Consider the following 14526-nt stretch of genomic DNA (forward strand, 5'->3'; position numbering starts at 1 on the left):
AATAAATTGGTGTTGTCATTATTCATAGACATGATGTCAGATAATTTTTTCACATGAAACCCAGAAGAACATTTGCAGTCATTCTTTCTCGGTTATGCTGCTGTTATTTTACAGTTTGACGCCCTTGACTGTTAAAATCTTCTGCACTTTATAAATTGATCCTGTGGGTCAGACTGGACCATTTGGCTCCTGGGACACATGTGTGACACCTGTAATTTAAACAATCATTAAATCAAGGTCAAAACAAAAAAGAGGAATAAACAAACAACAATGTGTTTTGGCTTCAACATTTACATAAGGAGAAAAATGAATTTGGGACATGCCCCAAAAGTAGCTCTGGGTCTTTATGGGTTAAAAAGTCTGTTCAATGGTGTGAAAACTTCCTAAATGAGGCAACAGGAAGTTAAAGAAGGCCAGGTCACAGGTTTTAGGTGTCTGAGTGTAGACAGGGTGTGCATCCTGTGTAAACAAGAGCCTGACAACTTGATTATTGCAGCAGGATGTTGTGATGTAGATGCAGATGTGATCAACCAACCAACTCTAGCATTTATAGTCGTTCAATCTTCTGCTGAGCAGCATGGACTTCACCACACTCTGCACGGTCGTTGGTAAGTGTTGAACTTTCTGTTGCACGACTTAGAATCGAGTGTTTAGATTGTTTAGAAAAAAAAAAAAAAAGAATCGAGTGTTTAGGAGCAGGTTTTTAAGGCATCAAACGGTACGAGTGCAGAATATAGTAAGTAAGTAAATTTTATTAATAGAGCACTTTTCACAGACAGTCACAAAGTGCTTTATCAAATCAAAATCGAATCAGATTTACAGAAACGTAACAGAATCCTCCAGGAGCAAACACTAGTGACTGGTGACAGTGGAAGGAAAAAGTACCTTTAACAGCAGAAACCTGGAGCAGAACCAGAGTCCTGAAGGATGGACGTCTGCCTGGACCAGTTGGGGTTAAAGAGAGAGAGTAAAGGAGGAGAAAAGAGAGAGCGATAGAGATAGAGAGAGACTGGGGGAGAGGGGGGAGGTAGGGGGAGACACACGGGGTACATGTAACACTGTAAAGTAAAAACTTTACACTGCGAAAAAACGAATTAATCAGTGCAAATAAAATACAATTAGAATACCCATAGAACACAATAAAATACCATTAAAAACAGTTTAAGATATGATGAATATATGAAGTGCAAATATAGTTCATATAATATAGTTCAGGTCATTATTGTTTTTGTCCCCATCGTCACCACAACTTGACGTGAAAGTTTCCCAGACCTGCGTCTTCACGTACAAATTTGTGTGCTTAACTCGTGACCTTCCTAAAGTTTTCCAGAACTTTTTGATGTTGCCTTCTGTTATTCACAACTATCCAACACATTAAATCTAGTAAATGTTTTCTTCCTCACTGCTCGACTTCTGTCAGTCAGTATTCTCTAAAACACAGGTGTCAAACATGCGGCCCGGGGTCCAAATCTGACCCACCAAAGGATCAAATCTGACCCACAGGATGGATTTATGAAATACAAAAATGACACTGAAGATACAATGGAGGATGTGAAAATTATTTTCATTCAGATTCCACATACAGACCAGTTAGATCTCCAGTAGGTCAGACCAGTCAAATACTATCATATTAAACCTAGAAATAATGAAAACAGACCATTTTCTCTTTGTTTTAGTGTAAAAAATGAAAATGCTTATATTAAAAAAACTGTTATTTTACAAAAAATGTGAAAAACCTGAAATGTCTTCAGATAAGTGAATGCAATTGTACCAATATTCTGCCTGTTATTAACCCTTTCATGAGAACCTCAGCCAACATTTTTTCTTGAGTGTTCCTTAGGCATCAAAAAAACAATGTGATTGATTTTTTATTTTTATTTGTATTTTTCATGTAGTTACAAAAATGTCCACTCTACACCATGCACTAAATTTTTGAAGCAAAGAAACGTGTATTTAAAACCCACCATCAGATATGAAAACAATGGAATGAAAACATTTTTAATGCTGCTGATCTGGTGTTTTCTCACATTTTAACACACTATAATACTAGTTATTACTCACTTCATGGAGATAACATGCAAAAAAACTTTTTGTTTAAAAAAAAAAAAATTGTTAATTACAGTCTAACAATTAATGACTGATTTCCTCTCAAACCTGTTCGTGCAGATCAGGTTTATCAAGAACAGCAAAGTTACAGCAATGGTCTGAATGTACGTGTATTATTATGGGATGGTGCATTAGTGTCCACTGTGTTGGCTGATATGGAACTAAAACAACAAAACCCATGAATATACAAGACTGGAGAATAACGGTCCACTGGAGTGACCACTGGAGTGACCACTGTAGTGACCACTGTAGTGACCACTATGCATGAAAGGGTTAAATGTTTGGTGTATTTGTAATTCTAATGTCAGTTCTAATGCACATGTGTAAAGGATAAACTGATAATCTGAGGCAGAATATTATTAAAATTACAGTTGTTTTTCATAACACGTTTCCAGTTGTTCATGTTCTTCAGATTTTTGTGGATGTAAACCTGATCCTAATTGAATTGTCCTTTTTTCACTGTTCTTATTTTCCTGGTTGGGTCCACTGCAGATCAGACTGGGCTGAATGTGGAACTGAACTGACATGAGTTTGACAGAACTGAACTAAAATATAGTGGACCACATCTGTGGAATAATCTACAACCTAAACTTCAATCAACATCTTCTTTATCCTGATTTAAAAAGCATCTGAACCTGTATGAATTGAATTCAGACCACACTGGGTTTATAGATTACCAGTGACCCAGAATAGATCTGATTAAATTTAGGGGAGCGTAGGTCCAAGTTCACATTTTTAATGAATTTTTAAAAGCAATTTTTTATTTTTTATTTTTTTGCATTTACTTATAATGGGCAAAATTTCACACATCTGTAGCAGCAAAACTATTGGTTTAATTCAAACCAAATTGAGTTTATAGATTGCCAGTGACCAAGAATAGATCTGATTTACATTTTGGGGAAAAGTTTAAATTTTCTTTGAATCTTTTAAAATATTTTTTTCACCCTTTTACTTGTAATGGGCAAAATTTCAAATGTCTATAAAAAGATCAATTTTTTTCAATTTACTTCAAACTTGGCACATATACTGTAACTCTCTCTCTCTCTCTCTCTCTCTCTCTCTCTCTCTCTCTCTCTCTCCATATATATATATATATATATATATATATATATATATATATATATATATATATATATATGTATATATATATATATATATATATATATATATATATATTTTTTTTTTTTTACTAGTTATTTACTAGTTTTATCATATCTTACACCTCTTTTTTTCTTTTCTTTTTTTTCTCCCTGTTCTTTTTGTTTTGTTTGTTTATGAAGCGTCTTTGAGTGTCCAAAAAAGTGCTATATAACTATGATGTATTATTATTATTATTATTATTATTATTATTATTATTATTATTATTGTTGTTGTTGTTGTTGTTGTATTTTACCTCTATATTTGTACAGCACTCGGTGTTGTAAATGTGCTGTAAATAATAAATAAAGCTGATTCAGAGTAAATCTAACGGTGTTGTCGTCTGGTTGGTTCCTTACAGCCTCCTTGACGGTTGTTCCGTATCGAATCCAGTTCTTTCAGTATGAGGAGGTGCGCCTCAGCTGTGGGGAGGAGGGAAACTCATCTGAGTGGACAGTCAGGAGGAAGACTTTAAGGAACACAACTGATGATGACAGCCCCCCATGGGAACAAAATGGATCCGACTGGTTAATTAGAGCCATTTACCCAGGAGACAGTGGACTGTACTGGTGTGAATCTGAAGAAGGACGGTGCTCCAACGTCATCAACATCACAGTGACAGGTAGAACTAACTCAGACTTTTAATGTGTGAACCTTTACCTGGAATCAGGCCTCAGGGGTTAAAGGGTTAACCCTTTACAGACAGATTTTTTTTTTTTTTTTTTACAATTTTTATTTCTCATTTCTATCAGTACAATACCATCTCCTCAAATTGAGGAGCAGGAAAAGAACAGAAGAACAGAAAAACAAACAGATGAAAAGAACAGTCTGTGTTGGTGTCAGAATATTTCAGGTCCCTTCGTACATATGTTTAACCCTGAATGTCAGCACAAAGAGATTTTCTTTTAACTCCAGTTTATATGTCAGATGAAATCCATAGTTTATCAGACGGAGCTTCACTCTGAAGAACAGAACAAGACAAGAGTTTAGGATTGCACATCCAACACATGACACAGAGCTGAGTGAACCTTCCTTCAGAAGGACTGGATATTTGAGCATTTTTAAAACGTGTGTGTGATCTGAGTCCATGTGATTACAAAGTCTCCAACATGGCTGTGGAGTGTTCATTTGTTTCCTTTTAATTTTAGGTGTGATGAAATAATGAATTAGATTTTCCCAGTTAAATTCTCTCCATTTCGGTGACTGGGATGCTGACTGGAGTGTTTCCCACGTATCGTACCATGTCCCCTCTGGGATCTCCTAACACAGATTTCACAGCCAGTCTGTTCCTGTTTTTTTCAGCTTTTGATGTGATCCTGGAGACTCCCAGCGTCCCCATGACAGAGGGAGATAATCTGACCTTGAGCTGCAGGAACAGAAACCCCTCCCCCAACAGAACATCTGATTTCTACAAAGACGGTGTTTTGATCGGGAGCAGCTCCACAGGAACACTGACCATTCTGAGCGTTTCTGCGTCAGATGAAGGACTGTACATGTGTAACATGTCTGGATCTGGACCGTCACCGTACAGCTGGCTGAGTGTCAGAGGTGAGGGTCGACCTGAAGGTCTGTTCACACACCACAGAGGGAAAGTCTTCATGTTAGGACAGAGCACATAAACGACATAGAACACTTCTGTCAAACTCATGTCAGTTCAGTTCCACATTCAGCCCAGTCTGATCTGCAGTGGACCCAACCAGTCAAATAAGAACAGTGAAAAAAGACAAATTATATTATGATCATGTTTGCATCTACAAAAATCTGAAGAACATGAACAACTGGAAACATCTGAAGAAAAACAACTGCAATTTGAACAATATTCTGCCTCAGATTATCAGTTTATCCTTTACACATGTGCATTAGAACTGACATTAGAATTACAAATACACCAAACATTTAATAACAGGCAGAATGTTGGTACAACTGCATTCACTGATCTGAAGACATTTCAGCTTTGTCACATTTTTTGTCAAATAACAGTTTTTTAATATAAACATTTTCATTTTCTACACTAAAACAAAGATAAAATGGTCTGTTTTCATTATTTCTAGGTTTAATATGATAGTATTTGACTGGTCTGACCTACTGGAGATCTAACTGGTCTGTATGTGGAATCTGAATGAAAAGGATTTGAACATCCTCAATTGTTCATTTCTTCAGTTTCATTTTTGTATTTCATAAATCCATCCTACAGGTCAGATTGGACCCCTTGGTGGGCCGGAGTTGGACCTCAGGCCTCATGTTTGGCACCTGTGACAGGGCTGTCAAACTCATTTTAGTTCAGCTCCACATTCAGACTAATGTTATATAAAGTGGGCCGGACCAGTGAAATAATATAAATAATAGGATAAGAACTTTTGAATGAAAAAAGTCAAATTCCATACTGAAAATGTTTCCATCTACAAACTGTACTCAAACATAACATGAACAAATATGAACAACCTGGACATTCTTTAAGAAAATAAGTGCAACGTTAACAATATTACAACTCGGTTTATTATTTATACATGTGAATCACAACTTACAGATCACAGTGGATCTACAAATACACAAAATATTAAATAACTGACAGAATGTCATTAAAATTCCACATACTTCTCTTAAGACATCTCAGGTTATTCACATTTTTTTATTTTTATATAAAAGGATAGTCTGTAAATATAAACATTTGTGTAATTTTACTTTTTTGACACTAAAACAAGAGAAAAATGTACAGTTTTCATTATTTATAGTTTCTCATGGTAGTATTTTACTGGTCTGATCATTTTTAGATTGAACTGACCTAAAATGCTTTTAACATCATTGATTGCTAATATCTTCGGTGTAATTTTTGCTTTTCACAAATCCATCCGACAGGTCAGACTGAACCCTTTGCCCCCGGGCCTCATGTTTGAGACCTGTGCAAAAGAACGACCTGAATTCAACATGTCCCAATACTTTTGTCCGTATAATGTATGTGAAAGTCTTTACGGTACAGTGTTACTGACATGACGTGCACCGTCGGTCCTGAACACATGCAGGATGTCACACTTGGCAGCAGACGCTGGTTGTTTGTTTGCATTGAGGTCACCCTCTGACATTTGTCTGCTGAAGGTGGACCTGGTCCTGCTGCGTCTGCCGCTCCCCTCACACACATTCTACTTCCTGTGGTGGGCGTCTGTCTCATGATGGGGCTGCTGATGCTGCTCTACCTCTGGAGACGCCACAAAGGTCAGCATGTTTTTGTGTAAATAACATGACATTTAGGTGGTGGTGGCATATCAGACGCAAAAACCTGAAAAAAGCAGCGTGAAAAGAAATGAAGGTGAACTCACAAGATTTCAGTGACATGAGAATAAACTGAGCTGTGGAAGCCTTTTAGCCGACGTTACATGAAAACATTTCACCTCCTGAGACCCAGGAAAGGAAAACAGTATGGATTTTTTACATTAAATAATTGTCTTGGTTGGTAAAAGCATAATACTACAGTTTTTCAAATATAATTTTTATTTTTACGCACCCCCACCCCCCACCCCACCCCAAAAAAAAAAAAAAAAAAGGGGAAGTAAGGGGTGTTGTTGTTTTTGGTTCAGTCTGTTTGTTTATTTGTTTCTTTGTTTGTTTGAGCAGGAAAACTATTGGTTGAATTCAGACCAAATAGGGTTTTATAGACCAAGAATAGATCAGATGACATTTTGGGAAAAGTAGGTCAAAATTCACATTTTTTATGAATATTTACCCCCCCCCCCCCCCCCCAAAGGAGAATCAAGGGGTATTGTTAGTTAGTTAGTTAGTTAGTTAGTTAGTTAGTTAGTTTGTTTGTTTGTTTGTTATAGATTGCCAGTGACCCAGAATAAATGTCATTACATTTTGGGAAAACTAGTTCAACGTTTCAATTTTTTTTATGAATGTTTTTATTCCCTTTTTTTTTTTCCCCATTTACTTAAAATGGACAAAATTTCACATGTCTGTAGCAGCAAAACTGTTGGTTGAATTCAGACCAAATTGGATTCATAGATTTTATGCTCACTTTGTAATAAAATTCTTGAACACATTTTGTAATAAACTTTGATGCATTTTGTAATAACTTATTACATATTGCAAAGTTTATTACAAAAAGCAGATGAAGCACTTTTATTTATTTTTTTTAAAGGAAATGTAATAATCTGGTGCATTATGTAATAAACCATTAAAACTGATGCCCTGACTGGAAAAACCATCCCACCTGCAGTATGACTAAATTTCACGTCTGTAGCAGAAAAACTACAGGTTGAATTCAGACCTAATTGGGTTTATAGATTAGCAGAATGGATGTGGTGACATTTTGGAAAAGTAAGTTAAAGTTCACATTTTTTATGATTTTTTTTTTTTTTATCTTTCTTCCCCCTCCCATTTAGTTATAATGAGAGAAATTTCACACGTCTATAAAAACATCACTTTAATTTTAATTGACCTCAAACTTGGCACACACGTATATAGAGACAACTGATTTGATGACATCAGCACATACACAGACACGATGACTTCATCTGGATCGATGCCAAAATAAACTACAATACGTGCAGGGGGCGGGGCTTGTTATGACTGGCACCACTTGTTATTGTGTTTTTTTATGGACTGTCCTTTGCAGTGAACAGGTTTTTTTCTCAGTGAAGCTGTGAAACTCTCGTCCCCTACAGAAGAATAAAATGCACGGCTGGGTCATGAGGTTCATTCAAATGTACGGTCGAGGCTAAAAGTCTGGGAACGACAGAAATGGAGACTTAGCTTAAATGTGATTTATTTGTCAATCAAAGTCTTTCAAAATTCTTTTCTTCTAATTGTTCTTCACTGTACCTCAGAAACACATAAAAAAAAAAAAAAAAAAACCTGGGAAAAAAAATAACTTGTGTCTTTCCAAAAACTTAAAAGATTTTCTTAAAGTTTTTAAGCTTTAATGTGAAATTTTCTCTATTTATTAGACATAATAATTGTGATTTTTCTAATTCTGATGGAAGTTGTTGTTACTACTTTTTAAAATATTACAGTAAAACTTAGTAAAACAGGTCAATAAAAGTGTAATGAATAACTCAGTAACTGATTAAGTGATGACTATTAAATTAAAAAGCATCTTTTCTGATCAATAATAAATCTGAGTAATTTTTAAGTCATATAATTACATTTATCTGTTGAATATTTTGTGGTTTCTCCACTCCTTTATGGGAATAAAGTAAATATCTTCTGTTTGCGGACCAAACCAGATATTTGAGGACATCACTGATCAACACTGGGCACACTTTTCTGACTTCAAACAACTAATTAATTCATCAAAAATACATAATAAATAACTATAATTACAACTCATAAATACAAACTGAGGCACGTTCTTATTAACATCTAAATGTGTGTGAAGCGAAAATGAAACACCATCTAAATACAAGCAGTTTTTTCCAGCTCTTTGACAGGAACTTGTCTGGAATGTTTTGGATGTAACTCAAATAACATTCAGAATATAATATATGATCTCTGCTCTGTGAGTTTGGAGGCAAAGAAATAAAATGAACTGAAAGTTGACCAACAATATCTGAATTTAAACACTAGAAATACATGCAAATGTAAACAAATGTTTGTCTTCTAACAGCCGTTATGATGCTGTAGGTTTAGAAGATGTCGAATTATATTAATAAATATTTAGCGTATTAAGGACACATAAGAAAATTTTAAAAACTCTTGTCACTCTGAGAATAAAGTCGTTATATTTTGAGAATAAAGTCACTGTATAATGAGAATGAAGTTGTAGTTTTAAAAAACTTGTTATTTAATGAGACTACAGTCGTACCCGCTCATGGATGTGGAACTGTGAACGTTTAGTTTCAGTTCTTCTTTCATTTGTGGTTTAGACACAAAGGTTAAATCCTGAGTCTGTCCTCCATCAGCTCATTATCGTTAGTTTAAGGACTTTGAAAAGAGTCTGCACACATTTGAGTTTGTTATAAGAACTGAACTGATTTGGAGTAAATTTCCTCTTTGGTGGAGGAGAAACTGTCCAGGTGTTCATCTGTAGGACTATCAGTGGAAACAGCAGAACTGAAGGGTTTGTGTTTCTACAGAAACTGTGAGGATTCTGCTGAGTTTGTCAGTCCAACAGAAGGGAAAGGATCTGCTTCACTTGTTTCCTTCGCTGTAAAACTGGAAACTCTGTTGAATTTTCCAAATATTACGACTTTAATCTCATAAAAGTACGACTTTATTCTCATTAAATAATGAGTTTATTCTCAAATATTACAACTTTATTCTCGTAGTCTCAAATGTTTTTATTTTCTTCTGTGGCCCTAATACACTGTTGTAAATATTAAATACTGGGCTGTGTATTGTGAAGTTTCAGCAGAATGAAGTCACAGGACAGGGAACTTGGGTTACACCGCTTGGCCCCAGAACACTGCATGACTATGAGAAGGCAGTTTTATCAACTATCATTTACAACAGCACATGTATGATGCAGCACATACTCTATTACACCAGCACATACTCTATTACACCAGCACAGAGTCATGGGGTCAAACTAAAGCATTCCCTCCACCCGATCAGCTCAGCTGCTCTCCCCCCATAGACACAACATGGGTCACATGACTACACAACACATAACAGGAACTAGCTTTGAACCCATATTTTCAACATGCAAACTAGCATACATCACATGACCCAGCACAAACTGTACACCACACCAGTCTCATAACTCAGCACAAACCGTCCAACATTGCATTCAGTGTGGCTCAGTGCAGTTTTTATTTTTTTTTAAATGTTTCAGACATGCATATTCACAGCTGCGTGGGTGGAAATACAAATGATCTTTTCATCTGCAACAACAAAGAGCTACTTCCTGAATTTACTTTGATTTAATTTTAGCTTTCAATGACTCCTTCAAAGTTTTTGATGCATGCTCTAACAAAACCATACTGTTGTTATTGCGTCATTGGGTGGTGTCCTGTTTGTCTGCCTCATAAACTCTGTCTGTGACTGTATGTGCTGGTGTCACACAGAAAACAGACCCCCATGGAAAAGTGACCCACTGGTCAGTTTTCTGTTTTAGAGTTCTGACCCTCCTTATGATGACCCAACCCCAGTAAACCACCAAATATGCAAAAAAAAAAAAAGGTTAGTTTATATATATATATATATATATATATATATATATATATATATATATACACACAAACAAAAAAATTATAAAAGTACAAAAATCTTTTAAGAATCATGCATTGCACAAATGTACAAGCTTATGGTATTACAAATAAATCCACTGGTACAATGTTCAATGCAACATTTATTCATTTACAGTATTTATAATATGATGATTACAGCTGTATCATATTAAAACAGTATTGTGACATATTGTTATTTTGTACTTAGGTCACAATACATTACATATTACAACCACAATACATAATAAAACATAAATGTTTACAAAGAGTCAAAATTCTACAGCATGGAAAATTAAATAATAATAATAATAATAATAATAATAATAATAATAATAATATATACATTAAAAAAGTACTGAATATATATATTTTAGAAAATAAATACATATAACCTATTTTTCCGCATTTTTTTCATACTTTAGGCTAGGCCCTGCACACACATGCTTTAATGAACCATCATCTGTGTGATTATAACAAGTGGTTCCAGGTACAACAAGCCCCGCCCCTCACACGTATTGTACCTTATTTTGGCCTCAGCTGATGTCATCATGTCTACATATGTGCTGATGTCAGCATATCAGCTGCCTCTATAAATGTGCCAAGTCTGAAGTCAACCCCTCACTTCACCCCCTTCGGTCTCAGAATGCTGCTGTTGCTCTGCAGGTAAAAACCAGGACGTGTCCTACACAGATGTTATTATAGCAGAGGACGTCCAGCCGAGGAGGAGCAAAGGTAAAAGAAGCACCGACAAACTCACACTCATGTCCAACTATCTGGAGTGAGAAGAAGTATAACTTCTAAACTCCACCCCTTCTCCTTATATAAGTAATAATAATAATAATAATAATAATAATAATAATAACCTTCCTAGTCTAAGCAGATCTATACTAGATACCATAATATGACTGATGCTCATTATGAAATAATTTGGTTTCTGTCTTATATTATTATGAACAAATATAATATGATTTACATAAACACATAATACAATAACACATATATGTAGATACATATTCATACACAGATCTATACACACACACACACACACACACGTCCATCTTTATAACCCTCAGTGATCCCCAAGCCCCTCCCTCATCCCTGTACTTCTGAAACATTGTGTCTTTGTTCGTCCTTTTAAATTCCTTCATTTTTGGACATCGCTTTAACTCTGTATTAAATGATGAGATACACTTTAGATAAATAAATAAATCAAACGTCCTGTTGCCCTTTCCATCAGTAGACCAGTGTCAGAACGTCTGTTACAGTAAAACACTTCAGTACTTTGACAGGGTCTTGTAGACCCTAATGTGCACATGTATGACTGTTTTTCTTTTTTATATCTGCAGCTCATGTCTTACGTCACCATTTGCACTCGGAGAAATAAAAAATGTTATTTCAGCTAAAGTTCATTAAGATAAAACATATGATCGAATGGGACATAAATATTTAGATTCAATCACTGGCAATTATGGACAAAAAGATTCCATGAGGTCTGTAGCGCACGTGTATTTGTTATTGTTGTGCCTGGAAACGGCCTCTGATTGGTCCGAGTTGGTGACGCTCTGTCTCCCTGGTTACGGAAATGAAACAGTACTCCTGAGGTTTCATGTAAATTGAACTTTCAACATGTTTTATTTGGCCTTTCACAAATTAATAAAATAAATCTAGAAAAGTTATTAGTTAGTTATTTTTGCCAAATTTCACATTCATTGCGCTAAATTTGCACAGCAGTGTCCAAACATTATTGTTTTTAAGGCCCTTTTCTCCAATTATTTAGACAATTTAAAGGAAATAAAATCAACAAACTATGTCAAGTGTATAATGTTATTTAATTTGTATAATTTCTATTTATACCTCAAGCATTTTTTAAACATATATTTTTACTTACATGCATTTGTATATATTTAAAATGTAAAATATATTGTGAATTGTGAATTTTTCTATCCTTTTTTGATGTATACTATTATGTATATATTATATATCCCCCCCCCCCCGATCACCACCTAAATTTAATCATTTGTTGCTTGTGCCAGTATCAACATTTACTGAAAATTTCATCCAAATCCGTCTATAACTTTTGGAGTTATCTTGCACACAGACAGACAAACCAACACCGACAAAAACAGAACCTCCCTGGTGGAGGTAAAAAACACACAAACCCAATGAAAACTTAAAAATTTCGCTGTGGGATTTCTTCAGTTATTTCAGATTTGCCCACATTTACCCCCACATGCATGTGTTCTATTTTCAAATATATGAGCTGTTCCTGCATAAAGTTTCCAAACAGGACGGACCTGAAACTCACATGTGAAGGCTTTGACTTTCAGAATCATGAAGAGCACGAATGAAACTCTGTCTCTCTTCCGCTCTCTTTCTCTCTCTCTCTCTCTCTTACACCCCCCCTCTCTTTCTTTCACTCTCTCCACCCCCTTTCTCTCTGTCTCTCACTCTCTCTCCCCCTCTTTCTCTCTGTCTCTCACTCTCTCTCCCCCTCTTTCTCTCTGTCTCTCACTCTCTCTCTCCCGCTCTTTCTCTCTGTCTCTCACTCTCTCTCTCCCGCTCTTTCTCTCTGTCTCTCACTCTCTCTCCCCCTCTTTCTCTCTGTCTCTCACTCTCTCTCTCCCGCTCTTTCTCTCTGTCTCTCACTCTCTCTCCCCCTCTTTCTCTCTGTCTCTCACTCTCTCTCTCTTACACCCCCCCTCTCTTTCTTTCACTCTCTCCACCCCCTTTCTCTCTGTCTCTCACTCTCTCTCTCCCGCTCTTTCTCTCTGTCTCTCACTCTCTCTCCCCTCTTTCCTCTCTGTCTCTCACTCTCTCTCCCCCTCTTTCTCTCTGTCTCTCACTCTCTCTCTCCCCCTCTTTCTCTCTGTCTCTCACTCTCTCTCTCCCCCTCTTTCTCTCTGTCTCTCTCTCTCCATCCTTGTACAAAGGTAGTCTAAACAGTGCTTTCTGTTTTCTCATCTTCTTCTTTTTCTTTTCTCATGTGTTCACAGATGTGGAGTCTGCTGAGGCTGCGTTCACTCTGTACTCCACAATCAAACTGGAACACACACAAAGTTAACACAACATCCACAACATATGAACATATCCAGTCATAAATGGGGATCTGTCAGAATGAATGAACGTCTGAAGGAGTTTCATTCTCCATGACTGCCTGAGCCCTGTCACAGCCTTCGACTGTCAGAATTTTTATTTTTATTTTTTATATTTTATTTTATATGTTCATTTCATTGAAAGAAAGAAAGAATTCTGACTTTGAACTCATAGTAATAATAATAAAATATATTAGACCTTAATGTTTTTGTTTTTCCAGTGGCCTTAATCCTTTTCCATAAGAAAGAAAGAAAGAAAGAAAGAAAGAAAGAAAGAAAGAAAGAAAGAAAGAAAGAAGATTAGGGCCACTAGAAAAAAAAAAAAGTAAGGTCCAGTATATATTTTTTATTATTATTCTAAGAAAAAAGTCAGAATTCTGACTTTTTTCTCATAATAATAATAATAATAATAATAATAATAATAATAATAATAATAATAATAATAATAATAATAATAAATCTATATTAGACCTTAATGTTTTTGTTTTTTTCCAGTGGCCCTAAACCTCTTCCATAAGAAAGACAGACAGACAGACAGACAGACAGACAGACAGACAGACAGACAGACAGACAGACAGACAGACATGTTTTCCACACCTGCAGTTGTAAATCAGAGTCATGTGACTCCTTGGCTGACAGTATCAGTGAGTTCATAGTTTCACACACAGTTCAGGTTCCATTCCATCAAATTCCCCCACACTGAACTCACTCTGTCTTCTTCGCTGATTTTTTTTTTTTGAACATGTAAATGATCCAGAGACGTAAGCTGAGTTTTTATAATGTGAATGTGTTAAACGTGAAAACCAAACAGGACATCTTATTCTATTTTTGTTTTTTATGTCTTCACTTCCTTATTTTGTTCAGAACCACATCTATTCTATTCAATTCAGTTCAATTCAATTTTATTTGTAGAGCTCAATATCACAAGTTCTCCTCACAGGCCTTCACAGAATTTGTTGAACTGATAAAAAACACAATAAAAATAAGCAGTCAAATAATTAGTTAAACAGTGGATGAAACACATGGATTAA

At 35.6% G+C, this 14526-nt stretch overlaps 1 protein-coding gene across 1 annotated transcript; it reads left to right on the plus strand.

Moving 5' to 3' along the window:
• Positions 1-473: 473 nt before the first annotated feature.
• On the plus strand, positions 474-13644 carry LOC115438145 (low affinity immunoglobulin gamma Fc region receptor II-like). The gene is made up of 6 exons (XM_030161559.1): positions 474-608; positions 3605-3865; positions 4546-4791; positions 6337-6453; positions 11067-11135; positions 13397-13644. The coding sequence occupies exons 1-6, from the start codon at positions 578-580 to the stop codon at positions 13462-13464; spliced, it is 792 nt and encodes a 263-aa protein (XP_030017419.1). The 5' UTR covers positions 474-577; the 3' UTR covers positions 13465-13644.
• The last annotated feature ends 882 nt before the right edge of the window (positions 13645-14526 follow it).

This window comes from Sphaeramia orbicularis, chromosome 18 (assembly GCF_902148855.1).
Source record: "Sphaeramia orbicularis chromosome 18, fSphaOr1.1, whole genome shotgun sequence".
NCBI classification, from domain to species: domain Eukaryota; kingdom Metazoa; phylum Chordata; class Actinopteri; order Kurtiformes; family Apogonidae; genus Sphaeramia; species Sphaeramia orbicularis.